The sequence below is a fragment of the Hemitrygon akajei genome, chromosome 29 (assembly GCF_048418815.1).
Source record: "Hemitrygon akajei chromosome 29, sHemAka1.3, whole genome shotgun sequence".
Classification (NCBI taxonomy): domain Eukaryota; kingdom Metazoa; phylum Chordata; class Chondrichthyes; order Myliobatiformes; family Dasyatidae; genus Hemitrygon; species Hemitrygon akajei.
In genome coordinates this window covers 24,147,952-24,161,170 of record NC_133152.1, presented here as the reverse complement: position 1 = coordinate 24,161,170, position 13,219 = coordinate 24,147,952, and the positions used below count along the sequence as shown (strand labels likewise).

Genomic DNA, 13,219 nt, shown 5'->3' with positions numbered 1-13,219 from the left:
ATACAGTTTCTAAGGCATGTGTTTCCATGGTCATACATTCCTTGAGACTGTGCGTCCATGGTGTACACCTTCAGGAATGGATGACTTATTTACTGCAGTGTGTCCTGATACATAGAGATACTAAAGATATTTATAATATAAATTTAGAAAGTTAATGATATTGGAACATTATTAATGTGACGTTCATATTATTCTCATGCAACTTGACGAGAATGTTTGCAGCAATTGGATTGAACCAAATTAACTCAAACTGTTTTGCTTTCAGAGACTCCAGAGGAGCTGAGTCCACAGGTCGTTGTAATTTCAGACTCACAGCCAAGAAGTTTTCAAGTCAGTTGGACCCCAACTCCGCCCAGCGTTGCCTCGTACGAGGTTCTGTATGGGGTCCTGCCAGGGGGCAGAACCAATTTACTCAGCATCAGTGGTGACCAGAACGCCACCATTGTGAACAACTTGGAACCCAACACCACCTACTTGGTGACCGTGTCAGCGATCTACCAATCCGGCAGAACCGAAGCGTTATCAGTGAAAGCTTGCACTCAAGACGGTAATAAGCTCCAAATTAGCACTCACAAAACGTTTAATAAGCTTTTCACTTCATCCAGTGGAAAATGGTCTGATACAATGCCACTTCAACAAATGCCAGCCAAGCACAAAGTTTCCCTTGTTGACATACACTAACCTACAAAATAATCTTCATCGCACAAACAATCGAGTCACTTTCAAGAACTCTTCCTCTCATGTTCTCGTTACTTATTGCTATATATTTATATTTGCATTTGCACAATTGTTTGAACACCCTAGTTGGGTGCTCTTTCATCGATCCTGTTAAGGTTACTGTTCTGTAGTTTTGTTGAGTATGCCCATAAGAGAATAAATCTCCAGGTTGTATTTGGTGACAAGTACTTTGATAATAAAATTTACTTTGATCTTTAGACGTTCAACATCACAATTTCAAAACTCAGCATCAGACTGATTCTTACTGAAGATCTCTGCATTCAATACTAACAACCTCCAAGATGACCACAATCTTGGCGTAGAGTTTGAAGGCTTGCATGCCTCAGTGACCCGGAGAGCTATGTTGGTTAGAGTTGGGGCTTTGTGGTTTGGCTCTCGGTAGGGTCACCCACGCCAAACAGGTCAAAGGGTAGAGGCCAGACTAAGAGTGGTCCACCGGTCCTCCAGCTCAGGGCCAACAACCCTGACTGGTCAAAAAACAATCGTTAAGGAAACAGCAGTGAAGAATCTTTCTAGACTGACAGGATTGGAGGAGCTTCATTGCTGCCTTAAACACCAGTGGCATAACAGGCAGTAAATAAGTGAAACACTAAAAAGCATTAGTAACCCCACTGATCTAATAGTGATGAAATATTGCAGGAAAAATGAGAATGTGATTGAGTGTCCAAATATAGATTCCACAGCATGTAAAATTATAAAATTAGAGTGTGTATTAGGCAGTGTGAAGCAACATCAAGAGAGGTTCCAGAAATATTTCAATAGATGTATTGCAGTTTGATAATGGACATTTAAAGGAAGATGGAGTTCCTGAGGAAGAGTATAACAAGCATCCTGAAGATAGTGAGTCCTGATGAAGGGTCTTGGCCCAAAACATTAACTGTTGACTCTTTTCCATAGGTGCTGCCTGGCCTGCTGAGCTCCTCCAGCATTCTGAGTGTGTTGCATAGTAAGCATCTTGTCTTGGAGTCCGAAGAGCTGTGTGTCATTTGCCACACGCAATTCATGCATTGTGGTGTTTCATCTCCGTCTGTTGTTGTTCCTTTGTGCACCTTGAACAGCATTTTTGCCGTTCCCATAGCATCTGACAGTTTCATTACAAGGCTGAGTTGCTGGCTCGACACTCAACCCAACACGGATGGAAAGCGTGCAAGGAGCCAGCTGGATTCGAACTCAACACCACTCGCCTCGTAGTCCGGTGCTGATGCCAGTACACCGCCGGCCGGCTAGCTCATCTCCATTTAAGTTGTGTTACACATATAGAAAGTCACGAAAAAAGGTGCTCTCCCATTTAAATTTCCTCCACCCTTCCTTTCAGTCAACACTCTCCTGCTTCCGTCTGAAAGTGGAGTGTTTCTCTATGTCAGCAAGGACATAACTTTATATTTTCCCTGATATTGTTCACGATTCCAGACAACTTAGAGTGTTCCTTGTTGGCCAGATCATGGCTGAGAATAGCCACTAACTGTGTGTCTAAGCCGAGAGAAGCTGATGGAAGTCAGAAGAGAGGAATGCAATGCAGACAAAGGACCTATTTTATGGTAGTTGGCAGAACAGAGATATAACCATATAACAATTACAGCATGGAAACAGGCCATCTCGGCCCTTCTAGTCCATGCCGAATGCTTACTCTCACCTAGTCCCACTGACCTGCATTCAGTCCATAACCCTCCATTCCTTTCCTGTCCATATACCTATCCAATTTTTTTTTAAATGACAATATCGAACCTGCCTCTACCACTTCTACTGGAAGCTCGTTCCACACAGCTACCACTCTGAGTAAAGAAGTTCTCCCTCGTGTTACCCCTAAACTTTTGCCCCCTAACTCTCAACTCATGTCCTCTTGTTTGAATCTCCCCTACTAGATGGTGGTGGGGATAAGCTATTTTGAGATGAACCATTACTTCCTTAGTGAGAGAAATAATATGGTGTTGGAAAGTGCTCCATGTTGGAATTCGATAAGAACTCCAGAGAGAGGTATTGAATTTGTGCAGTGAGATCCTGACGTTAGCCCCACAACGAAGCAATCTATACTGCAAACATGGAGCAGGTGCTGGAAATCCAAAGCAACACACACAAGATGTTGGAGAGGATCAGCAGGCCAGGCAGCATCTATGGAAGTGAATGAGCAGTCGACGTTTCGTGCCGACTCCTTTCTTCAGGACTGGGAAGAGAACGGAATAAGAAGGTGGGGGGGGGGAGGGGAAGGAGGATAGCTGGAAGGTGATAGGTGAAGCCAGGTGGGTGGGGAAGGTCAAGTGCTGGAGAGGAAGGAATGTGACAGAGAGGAGAGCGGACCATAGGAGAAAGGGAAGGAGGAGGGGACCCAGAATGAGGTGACCTCTAGCGTAACCTAGTCACTCCCTTATCACCATCAACATCTAGTTCATTTAACATATAGAAGAACAGGACTGGCGGAAAAGCACCAGAATTATGTAATGCATTACTAATCTTAGGTGTTATTCCCAATGCCAGATTATTTTTGATCTCTCTTTTTGCTCTGAACAGTGAGTTCTGAAGGCAGCAAACTGAAACTTATTAATATCAGTTCCACCAGTGTGGCCGCCCTGTGGGACCCTGTTCAGGGCAAAGTGCTGCACTACAGGGTACGGTGTACCCGCCATCGAAGAAGCCCATCCGTACGGACTGTTCCACCACAAGCTCGGGGAGTGCTATTAACAGATCTCATTCCGGGGACAGAGAACCGGATCTGTGTGAGGGCAGTTTACAGAAATGGTGTGGGGAGAGCCTCGTGCAGGACGATACGCACGCCTCAGCAACAAGGTATGTAACTGGGCAAAGTAGGAGTTGCAAAGCCTGTCCTTTTAACCAGATGTGATACAATGGCTCTAGAGGCACAGGAAGATCCTGCATGTAAACAGGCCCGTCAGCCCACTGTCTCCATGGTAACCATTCAGCTCCTACTTTTACACTAATCCTACCCTAACCCAATTCATTCTCCTGACATCTGCGTCACCAACCCATTCCCAGACACGAAAGACTCCACCACTTATTTACTCACTAGAGCCAAGTTACAGTTCCCAACCCAAATATTTTCGAACCGTGGAAGGAAACGGGAGCACTTGGAAGAAACCTAGATTGTCACAGGAAGTGTGTTCGGTCTCCTCATAGACGATACTGGTAGTCAGGATTAAACCCGGTTCACTGGAGCTATGTGCCCTGCCAGCACTTTCATTGTGCAACTTGAAATGTGCGTCAGTAACTTCCAAGAGCAACTTGGAGTCGATTACTTCAACAGAGTATTTCTACTTCACAATACTTTGAACTAATTGTAGACCTCATGCATCTAGAGAATGCAGTGCAGCTTCTAACAGCAATGCTCAATCTTCTCCCCCACATACCTGACCTTTACCTTGAGTACAACAGCAGTCTGTCTGTAGACATCCCGACTAGAGGAGTCTGTACTGGCATGTTACATTTCAAATCTACTCCCAGCCACACTGTCACCATTATGATAACATTCACAAATGTGCGTCAATATGGAGGTGTCTGCTTCATCGCAGAAATTTCCATCTGAACAGCTTTTGTTTGTTTTTTTACATTAAGTGCTAAAGTCCTAACACATTCTCCTAACTCTTGACTCCCTTCCTTTCTCAGATATTTTATCGCCTGAGAAACAGTCTACCAAATCATTCTGTACCCAGAAGCACCAGTGCTGGCAAAAGAGATGAATGTTTCCCAAGGATAATGGAAAGCTGTGAAACAACAGGAAAATTTACGACAAAAAACAAGAACATCAACTATAAGCCAACATTTCTAAAAAATCTCAATGCAGTTTGCTTGTAGAGCTCATTGACAAACAGTTGACACGGTGTAAATTCCTGAACTGTGATTCCAGGCTCTTGACAAAGCAGAATCCTCATTAAGTGTGAAGAGTACTTAATGTAGAGAGTTTGTGAGAATTCCTTTCCCGGAGATGCCTTGATAGCTCTCTGCTTTTTTTTCCCACATTCCTTTTGAACAGAGCCAAGATCCATGCAGTTGAGATAATGCCAAGATGCTATGCCCTTCCTTCAAATTGACGAGCCAATATCTAGCTCAAAAACAGCTTCTGTGTTTCATTTTTGACAGCAGAGTTATAATGAGATTATTTCGAGTGCAAATACTAACACTGAAAAAATAGCTCTACCTTTGAAAGGCTGTGTTCTGAGAAGATACCCAAGAGGCATTTTATGCCCATGGAAATTCAATATACCTTTTCTTATAACTTTCTTTATTTTAGAATTTTTAAATGAAAAAAGACATCTCATGAAATACTAACATGGTATTGAACAATGCACAGGTATAATCCCCAGCTGGATGAGCATGGGGAGCTGCAGGTGATCTCATGACCCTCAAGAAGATGAAATATCTATCTGAGATCCTCTTGGTTGCTGTCCCAGTGACAGACAATTAGTGTGGCTGTACATCTATGTGTACATTAGTATCAAAGAGATGACAAAACCTTCTGAAACAAAAATAATAATTAAATATTGTAGCCTGTCAATATGAGTCTAAATACTCTGAAAGAAAAAGCTAATTTTGTTGGATTTGTCCATAGTTTATGAGCTAGGAAATGCTAGCATGTGGTGCTTCTCATCACTAGTTTATTTAACGAAAGCCCAATTCTCATTGAACACCATGTAAATGTAACAGTTTAAATGTTTGGCTTCTATGTACAAATAAATGCGAGTAGCTCACACGTTAAATTAAATGTGAATGCAAATGAAACACAAAGGAATTGATTCCACGGTCAGTTAGGCGGCGGTTGGTGTGTATTTTGAAAACTATGTTTTTTTTAAATGACCATAAGTTTCTCAATAGTCTAGATGGATCAAGAACGATAAGGAATGGGATGTTGATCTGACTTAATAGTGCAGATGCTGTTGTTACTTTCCTGAACAGCATAAATTATAGGGACAAGCAAGAAGAGTAAATCCCATGCATTGTGAATATTAAGACCAATAAGACATAGGAGCTCAATTAGGCCATTTGGCCCATCGAGTCTGCTCCGCCATTCAATCATGGCTGATCCTTCAATCATGGCTCCTCCTCAAACCCAGTTCCTGGCCTTCTTCCCGTAACCTTTGATGCCATGTCCAATCAAGAACCTATCAAGCTCTGCCTTAAGTACACCCAACGACCTGGCCTCCACAGCTGCCTGTGGCAACAAATTCCACAAATTCACCACCCTTTGGCTAAATAAATTTTTTCACATCTCTGTTTTGAAAGGGCACCCCTCTATCCTGAGGCTGTGCCCTCTTGTCCTAGACTCTCCCACCATGGGAAACCCTTTCCACATCTACTCTGTCTAGGCCTTCCAACGTTCAAAAGGTTTCAATGAGATTCCCCCCTCATCCATCTGAATTCCAGCAAGTACAGACCCAGAGCAATCAAACGTTCCTCATATGATACCCCTTTCATTCCTGGAATCATCCTTGTGAACCTCCTCTGGACCCTCTCCAATGCCAGCACATCTTTTTTAAGATGAGGGGCCCAAAACTGTTCACAATACTCAAGGTGAAGCCTCACCAGTGCCTTATAAAGCCTCAGCATCACATCCCTGTTCTTGTATTCTAGACCTCTTGAAATGAATGCTAACATGGTATTTGCCTTCCTCACCACCTGCAAGTTAACCTTCAGGGTGTTCTGCACAAGGACTCCCAAGTCCCTCTGCATCTCAGATTTTCGGGTTTTCTCAATATATTTGATCTTCAGAATACTTCACACAGGACATAACCATTTGGCAAAAACTGTTTTAATATTCCATTTCTCTAAAGAATATCCTATCAGTACTTAACCATTCATATATATCCTTCCTTCCTCTATAATCAGGAGTAACTTATAAACTAGGAGTTTACTCATTAAATATATTGGCCCATTATTTGCAAAATACATTTTAACCAAATGGATCCCTTTCAAAATCAGTTTTTGTTATAGGTCTATAATAGGTTGTTATGGCTGGGGGTGGTAATGGGGGCAAGCTCCCACTACTTATCAAATGCTCCCAATGCGTGTGCCTCAAATAGCCTCTGACAACCAACTCCAGCTGCTGGCCTTCACATGTGGCTTGGATACTAAGCCTGGCAGAACCATTTTTATTGACAGAAGAAGGGGCAAACGTGGGTTACTGATGCCTTAAAACGAGTCGCTTCAGACAGACGAGGCTCATCAGCCATGCATGGTTGGCAGCTCATCTAGGAGAAGGGAAACTCTGATCTCAAATCTCCGCTGCCTTGCGGCTATACCCACTCACTGGGCTGGCTTTCAGAGTAAACCCCAAAGGAAAAATCCGGAGCTGGAGTCCCTCCGGCAGTCTTACGTTGAGTTCAATGCTAACGGGCAATTCCTGTGACGCTGCTGGTGCTGAACTGTATTGGTCTCTGCTGTTCCCTTGGAGAGGGAGAGCGAGAGCATGCTCTCCGTATCGTACTGCTCATCACGTAGACAGCTGGGGCATCACATCCACGGTTGACCACGACCAATGGAGGGACTCTCTTATACAATAGCCCAATCAAAGCTAAGCCACAATCTTTGGAAAACTGATACAAGCAAAATAAATATTCCTGTTAAATTACCCAGCACTATGCTGTTTGCTGTGAAATGCTTATAATGCTGATTTGACCAAAAGTTTAGTGGGGTTTTTTTGTGGATTGCTGAACCATGCAAAAGGTTCTGTTCTGCGTGCATGGTAGATTGCAATCAGCTGTTATGCATCACCTGCGGTACATTCATGGTCTTCTAAATTCACCTTTAACGTGTTAGTACATGGTAGCCAAAATACCGATCACGCGAATCATTAAGAAAATTGTTCGAGTAGAAAGGACAATACCTTCCATTTTTATGTACAAGAATGCTGAATATGTTGTATCATGAAGTGTGGTTTACTGCTTCACTTTAATGCCTAAGTATGAATCTACTTTAAACCGTCTCGAAGGTTTCAGTGAATCGAATAGAATACTTCAGCTTGTTTTGAACTGAAATAATTACTTGTGTGATATCGGCAGCCAATATGTGTTAGGATGTGTTAGGCCCTGAGTTGAATGACTTCCTTTCATGATTCTACCTACAGAAAAACATGTGGCTTTGAAGTTGTTGAGTTAAAGTTCGCCCTGCACAGCAGCTACTGCCTCCAAGTTCATATCTTCAAAACCCCGTATTAAATATTCAGCAATTAATGATAAAGGTTTTGGCTATTAATTCAAGCTGCTATTGTGTTGAAATATCATGCACGGCCATCCATCACTGGTCATTATGAAGTTCACTGCATGCAAAATTATTATTTAGATGCTGTACATAATATATTGACAGATGAAATGCTGGAGCAAAATTTTATCATACAGTTAATCTTGAATTAGTAATGCTGGCATGGCACCCATCCATAGAATCAATGGTTAGTTCTGCCACAGTAATATCTACTTCAATTCCATCTAATAAACCGTTTTCTAACATTCAATATTGTTGTAATATTTGCCCGGGATTTTCCCTTCGCAAGTCCTTAAGGTATTTTATTTCAAAATACAAATCGCAAAACAAATTCTGTTTACAGCTTCCAGTTAAATGAGATGAATTAGCTGCTTCTTCAAACATCACTGTGTCCCTGCACAAGTTGTTCCTTTTTCCCTGGCTGCTCCTGCTGTTTATTATATCCCTGCCCCTTCATTCTGCTTTGCTGCATCCTTTCTCTGGTCTTAATAGACTGTACTGTTTTGGTCATCCTTCCCCCTTTGATTTATTAATTCTACCATCTCCCCTTCTTACTCTTTCTAATGGTTCCTTGCCTCCTTTTCCCTTCCCATAGACCAGCAGTCAGACACAGAAAACAAGCAGAATACATCCCATATACAGCTCTATTCAGTCTGAACGGATTACCCTGAATTGCCTGTCATTTAAATTCATTATATCTAACTCTGACGTTGTCTTTGACTTCCTATGCTATTCCAATCAACAAAATCTCAAAGTTCAGCATCTTATCCTTGAACCTTCTAAACTTAATACTGAATTCAACCGTTTCAACGGGGAAGAGTGATTATTTACACATTCCTGGGTGTCAATATCTCTGAGGATCTATCCTGGACCCAACATATGGATGCAGGTTGAAAGAAGGCAAGACAGTGTCTATACTTCATTAGGAGTTTTGAGGAGATTTGGTACATCACCTAAAACACTCTTAAATTTCTACAGATATACCGTGGAGAACACTCTGACCGGCTGCTGCACAGGATCGAAGTAAGGAGCAGAGGATTGTAAGCCTAGTTATAGCACCTGCCTCCAGTATCCAGGATATCTTCAAAAAGTGATGCCTCAGAAAGGTGATATCCATTGTTAAAGATCTTCCCCACCCAGGAAATGCTCTCTTCACACTGTTACCATCAGGAAGGAGGTACAGAAGCCTGAAGGCACACACTCAGTGATTCAGGAACAGCTTCTTCCCCTCTGCCATACGGTTTCTGAATGGACATTGAACCCATGAACACTTGGTCACTAATTTTTCTTTAATTTCTAATTTTTTGCGCTACTTGTTTAATATTTTATTTATATATATAATATTAAACAAGTAGTATATACACACACACACACACACACAATTAGTGCAACTCAGTTTTTTCTCTATTATTATGTAATGTACTGTATACTTGCTGTGAAGTTAACACATTTCGTGACATATGCTGGTGATATTAAACCTGATTCAGATTCAAAAAGCCATCACTCATTCTTTCAACTGTCAACTTTTGTCACTCACCCTCTCAGATGCCACCATCATCTCCACACGAGTCACTCAATTTCTCTCTCTGTTATTTCCTTTTGTTTTCTCCGCTGGTCTTCCTTTTCTCTTCCACCTTAAGTATGGTCCAACCAATGCCTTGTACCGCCATTACATCATGTCCCATCTCTTGTACTCAGTACCCTCCGCTATGAAGGTGAGCACGCTAAATGCCTTCTAAAAATCAATGCTGTTGCTGCTGCCAGTCATGCTGACTATTTGTAGCATTTCCTGTTTGCTTTTTTTATTTCAGCTCCCCAGCATCTGCGGCATTTTGCTCTCAGAGAACATGTGCTGGAATGAGCAACAGCACAGGAAGTTGTTAGTGCATAACAAAGTACAGGCCTGGAATTTCCTTGGAGTTATTAAAATAAAGCTGGATTTCTGATGAGCTTCCAGCAAGAGAGTAGAACTTCTGAGGAAAACGTGGAAACCACTGACCCAGCCCGGTCTAATATGCCAGTGCAATCTTATCAGCTCAGTCCTTTTAATAGCGACAATGCAGCCATTACTGTAAAAAAAAGAGCTGAAATCTTCCTGACCTCATTTAAAGCTCAGATAGCATGATAAGCCTACATTGGGAATGGGAAATAAAATGTGTTTTAGAATGGAAATAATTATTTTTTTTGTACTTCACTGTGAAGCTGCTTTATGTTCTTTTCTCGGGGGATTAGGAGTGTGCTAGTCAATATACTGTACACGAATACTTACACAATCCCGATCCTGTTATTTCAGTAAACACAGCATGGTTAAAAAAATAGGAAAGAAATGCTCTTGGTTACAGGTCTCCACTAATTACGTGTCAGCTCATTTCTTCTCATCATCAGATAAATGCTTATTGCAGCCCATCACAATTATTTGTTAATTGAACAACACTCCACTCTCTACATATAACAGGACTGTCCATTTATCAGATTTATCAACCCCTAAAATTCATATCAGATAATGACTTTCACCAATTATGTAAGCACCAGTGTCCTAGATTAATGATATAGACACCAAATGATGCTTAACGGTGTTGATAGAACACCAAACCTAACTAAATTATCAATGCAGTGTCTTTATCCCTACTGTTTAATCCAGACAAGTGTGAGTAAATGTTGGAGGGCATTTACAGCAAAATGGCAAGGACTTCAGAAGTGTTGCTGTACAGTGGGATCTCTGGGGTCATAGGTGGATAGGATAGTGAAGAGAAGGCATTTAGCTTGCTCGACTTAATAGGGAAGGGTACTGAGTACAAGAGATGTGGCATGATGTTACAGCTGCACAAGGCCTATACTTGGGATGGATGTGATAGTGTTAGAAAGTGTGCAGAGGAAAGACTTGATGCAATATCTCAGCCCAAAATGTCACTATCCCTCTGCCTTCACAAATGCTGTTTGACCTCCACATTACAATTGCAGTCTCTTATGTCACCAGGGCATTGTATGAACAGGGGGGCTTTAGTTACAGAGAGAGTCTGGGATTGTTTTCACTGGAGCGCAGGAGGATGAGGGGCTTATGGAGGTTTATAACATTTTGAGAAGCATACACAAGGTAGATAGTTACAGCCTTTTTTGCAAGGATAGTGTTTAAACTAGAGGACAAGAGAGGATATATGTAAAGGAGATCCGAGGCACACATTTTTGCAGACAAGAGGGTGGTGGATATATGGAACGAGCTGCCAGGGAGGTTGTAGAAAATCACAAACATGAGAATCGGCAACACACACAAAATGCTGGAGGAGCTCAGTGGGTCGGGCAGTGTCTATGGAAAAGATTAACCGTCGACGCTTCGGGCCGAGACCCTCCTTCAGGACTGGAGGTTGTAGAGGCAGGTACAGTCACTGCATTCAAAAACACTGAGACATGGTGCATGGATAAGAAAAAAATAGAAGGATGCGGGTCAAATGCAGGGAAATGGGATTGGTGTAGGTGGGCATCTCGGCCAGCATGGACATTGAGGACCTGGTTCAATAGTGAATTACTCTATAAGCAAAATAATCGAGAAAGTGGCTCCAGTTATATCAAAATGCTGCCCTATCAATAAGATGACATACTTCACCATTATACACCAGCAAAGTTCCAATTACCCCACACCACCTAACACTCACACAAAAAATAGCCATACCTGCTATCTCATTAATAGACCTTTATGATTGGTTTAAATAAAGATGTAGTACTATCATTACATCAACATTAATCAAACCATGATTATTGAATTACACAAGCTGGAGGAAGTTACACTTAAACAGTGAATTTGTCAAATCATATTTAATTAGAGACACACACAAATGCTGGAGGATCTCAGCAGGCCAGGCAGCATCTATGGAAAAGAGTACAGTTGACATTTCAGGCCGAGACCCTTCGTCTTGTTTGTGATTGGACTCTTGTTTTAATTAGAGACAATGAAAACATTGCATAAACCGCTAAAAACAACTAATCTGTTAATAATGTGGGCACACTGACTCCAATTATATCAATAAACTGCCCATCAGTAATAATATATTGTTTTCCAAAAGATTTAATAAACAGTCCCATAAATATGTTCGACAAGTGGGCCTTCAATAATGGACACCCATCTTCCAACCGATGATAACCAACCCACTGTAACAAAGGTCTCCACTAACCCTCTGAAAAGTGACATATAAAATTAATATTACAAATTGTTTAAGTAATAAAAGATTACGTTTAAAAAGAGGAAGGATCTAGTTATCACACTTTGATCTGATTAAAAAAACTTACTCCGATGAACAAGATAAATTAGGTTTAAACTGCGTAGCATGCGCTCCTCAAAATGCCAACAATTCTACAGCCAGAATTGGTACCTAGTTCACACTAAAGGATTTCAGCATTTCACACCAAAGAATTTAAATATTCCACACTAAAGAAGTGAAAGCTATGGTACTTGATTGAGTTTCAGCCCTCGAGCACACATTTCACATAATTGATATAAACAAAAAGAGACAAATTGGGAGATATGTGGAGCAGCTTGTAAAATAGCTAGAAATGATAAACCCTGGGGAGATTAACACTATATTGGAATTATGATGTCAACAAAATAGAGACAGTACAGAGGAGATTTTCTAGAATGTTACCTGGGTTTCAGCACCTAAGTTACAGAGAAAGGTTGAACAAGTTAAGTCTTTATTCTTTGGAGCATAGAAGGTTGAGGGGGGACTTGATAGAGGTATTTAAAATTATGAGGGGGATAGATAGAGTTGACATGGATAGGCTTTTTCCATTGAGAGTAAGGGAGATTCAAACAAAAGGACTTGAGTTGAGAGTTAAGGGGCAAAAGTTTAGGGGTAACATGAGGGGGAACTTATTTACTCAGAGAGTGTGGAACGAGCTTCCTGTAGAAGTGGTAGAGGCAGGTTCGATTTCGTCATTTAAAAAAAAATTGGATAGGTATATGGACGGGAAAGGAATGGAGGGTTATGGGCTGAGTGCAGGTCAGTGGAACTAGATGAGAGTAAGCATTTGGCACGGACTGGAAGGGCTGAGATGGCCTGTTTCCGTGCTGTAATTGTTATATGGTTATATGATACATGAGACCATTTTCAAAACTATGACAAAATACACCCATTCAACACAAACAGACTGCATCACATCAAAACAGACCAAAATAAATACACCAATTGTCAGGAATGAAAAGTGGGGAAAAAAATTGTGTGTGAATAATCTGGCAAATAACAGACAACAGGTAGGGAAGGGAGCAACAAACAATCAGCTGGAGAGA

The 13,219-nt window shown here is 41.4% G+C and overlaps 1 protein-coding gene across 2 annotated transcripts in view; it reads left to right on the top strand.

Annotated features, from left to right (window-relative positions):
* Window positions 1-9,437, top strand: part of vwa1 (von Willebrand factor A domain containing 1) — a 52,783-nt gene extending 43,346 nt beyond the window's left edge. The window contains exons 4-6 of one of the 2 annotated variants that reach the window (XM_073031906.1): window positions 266-547; window positions 3,244-3,519; window positions 4,354-8,191. In XM_073031906.1, the coding sequence (XP_072888007.1) occupies window positions 266-547; window positions 3,244-3,519; window positions 4,354-4,427 (632 nt within the window). In that variant the 3' untranslated portion in view covers window positions 4,428-8,191. Of the gene's footprint in view, window positions 1-265; window positions 548-3,243; window positions 3,520-4,353; window positions 8,192-8,919 lie in introns of those variants that run through there. The other variant, XM_073031907.1, reaches the window with a different exon arrangement.
* The last annotated feature ends 3,782 nt before the right edge of the window (window positions 9,438-13,219 follow it).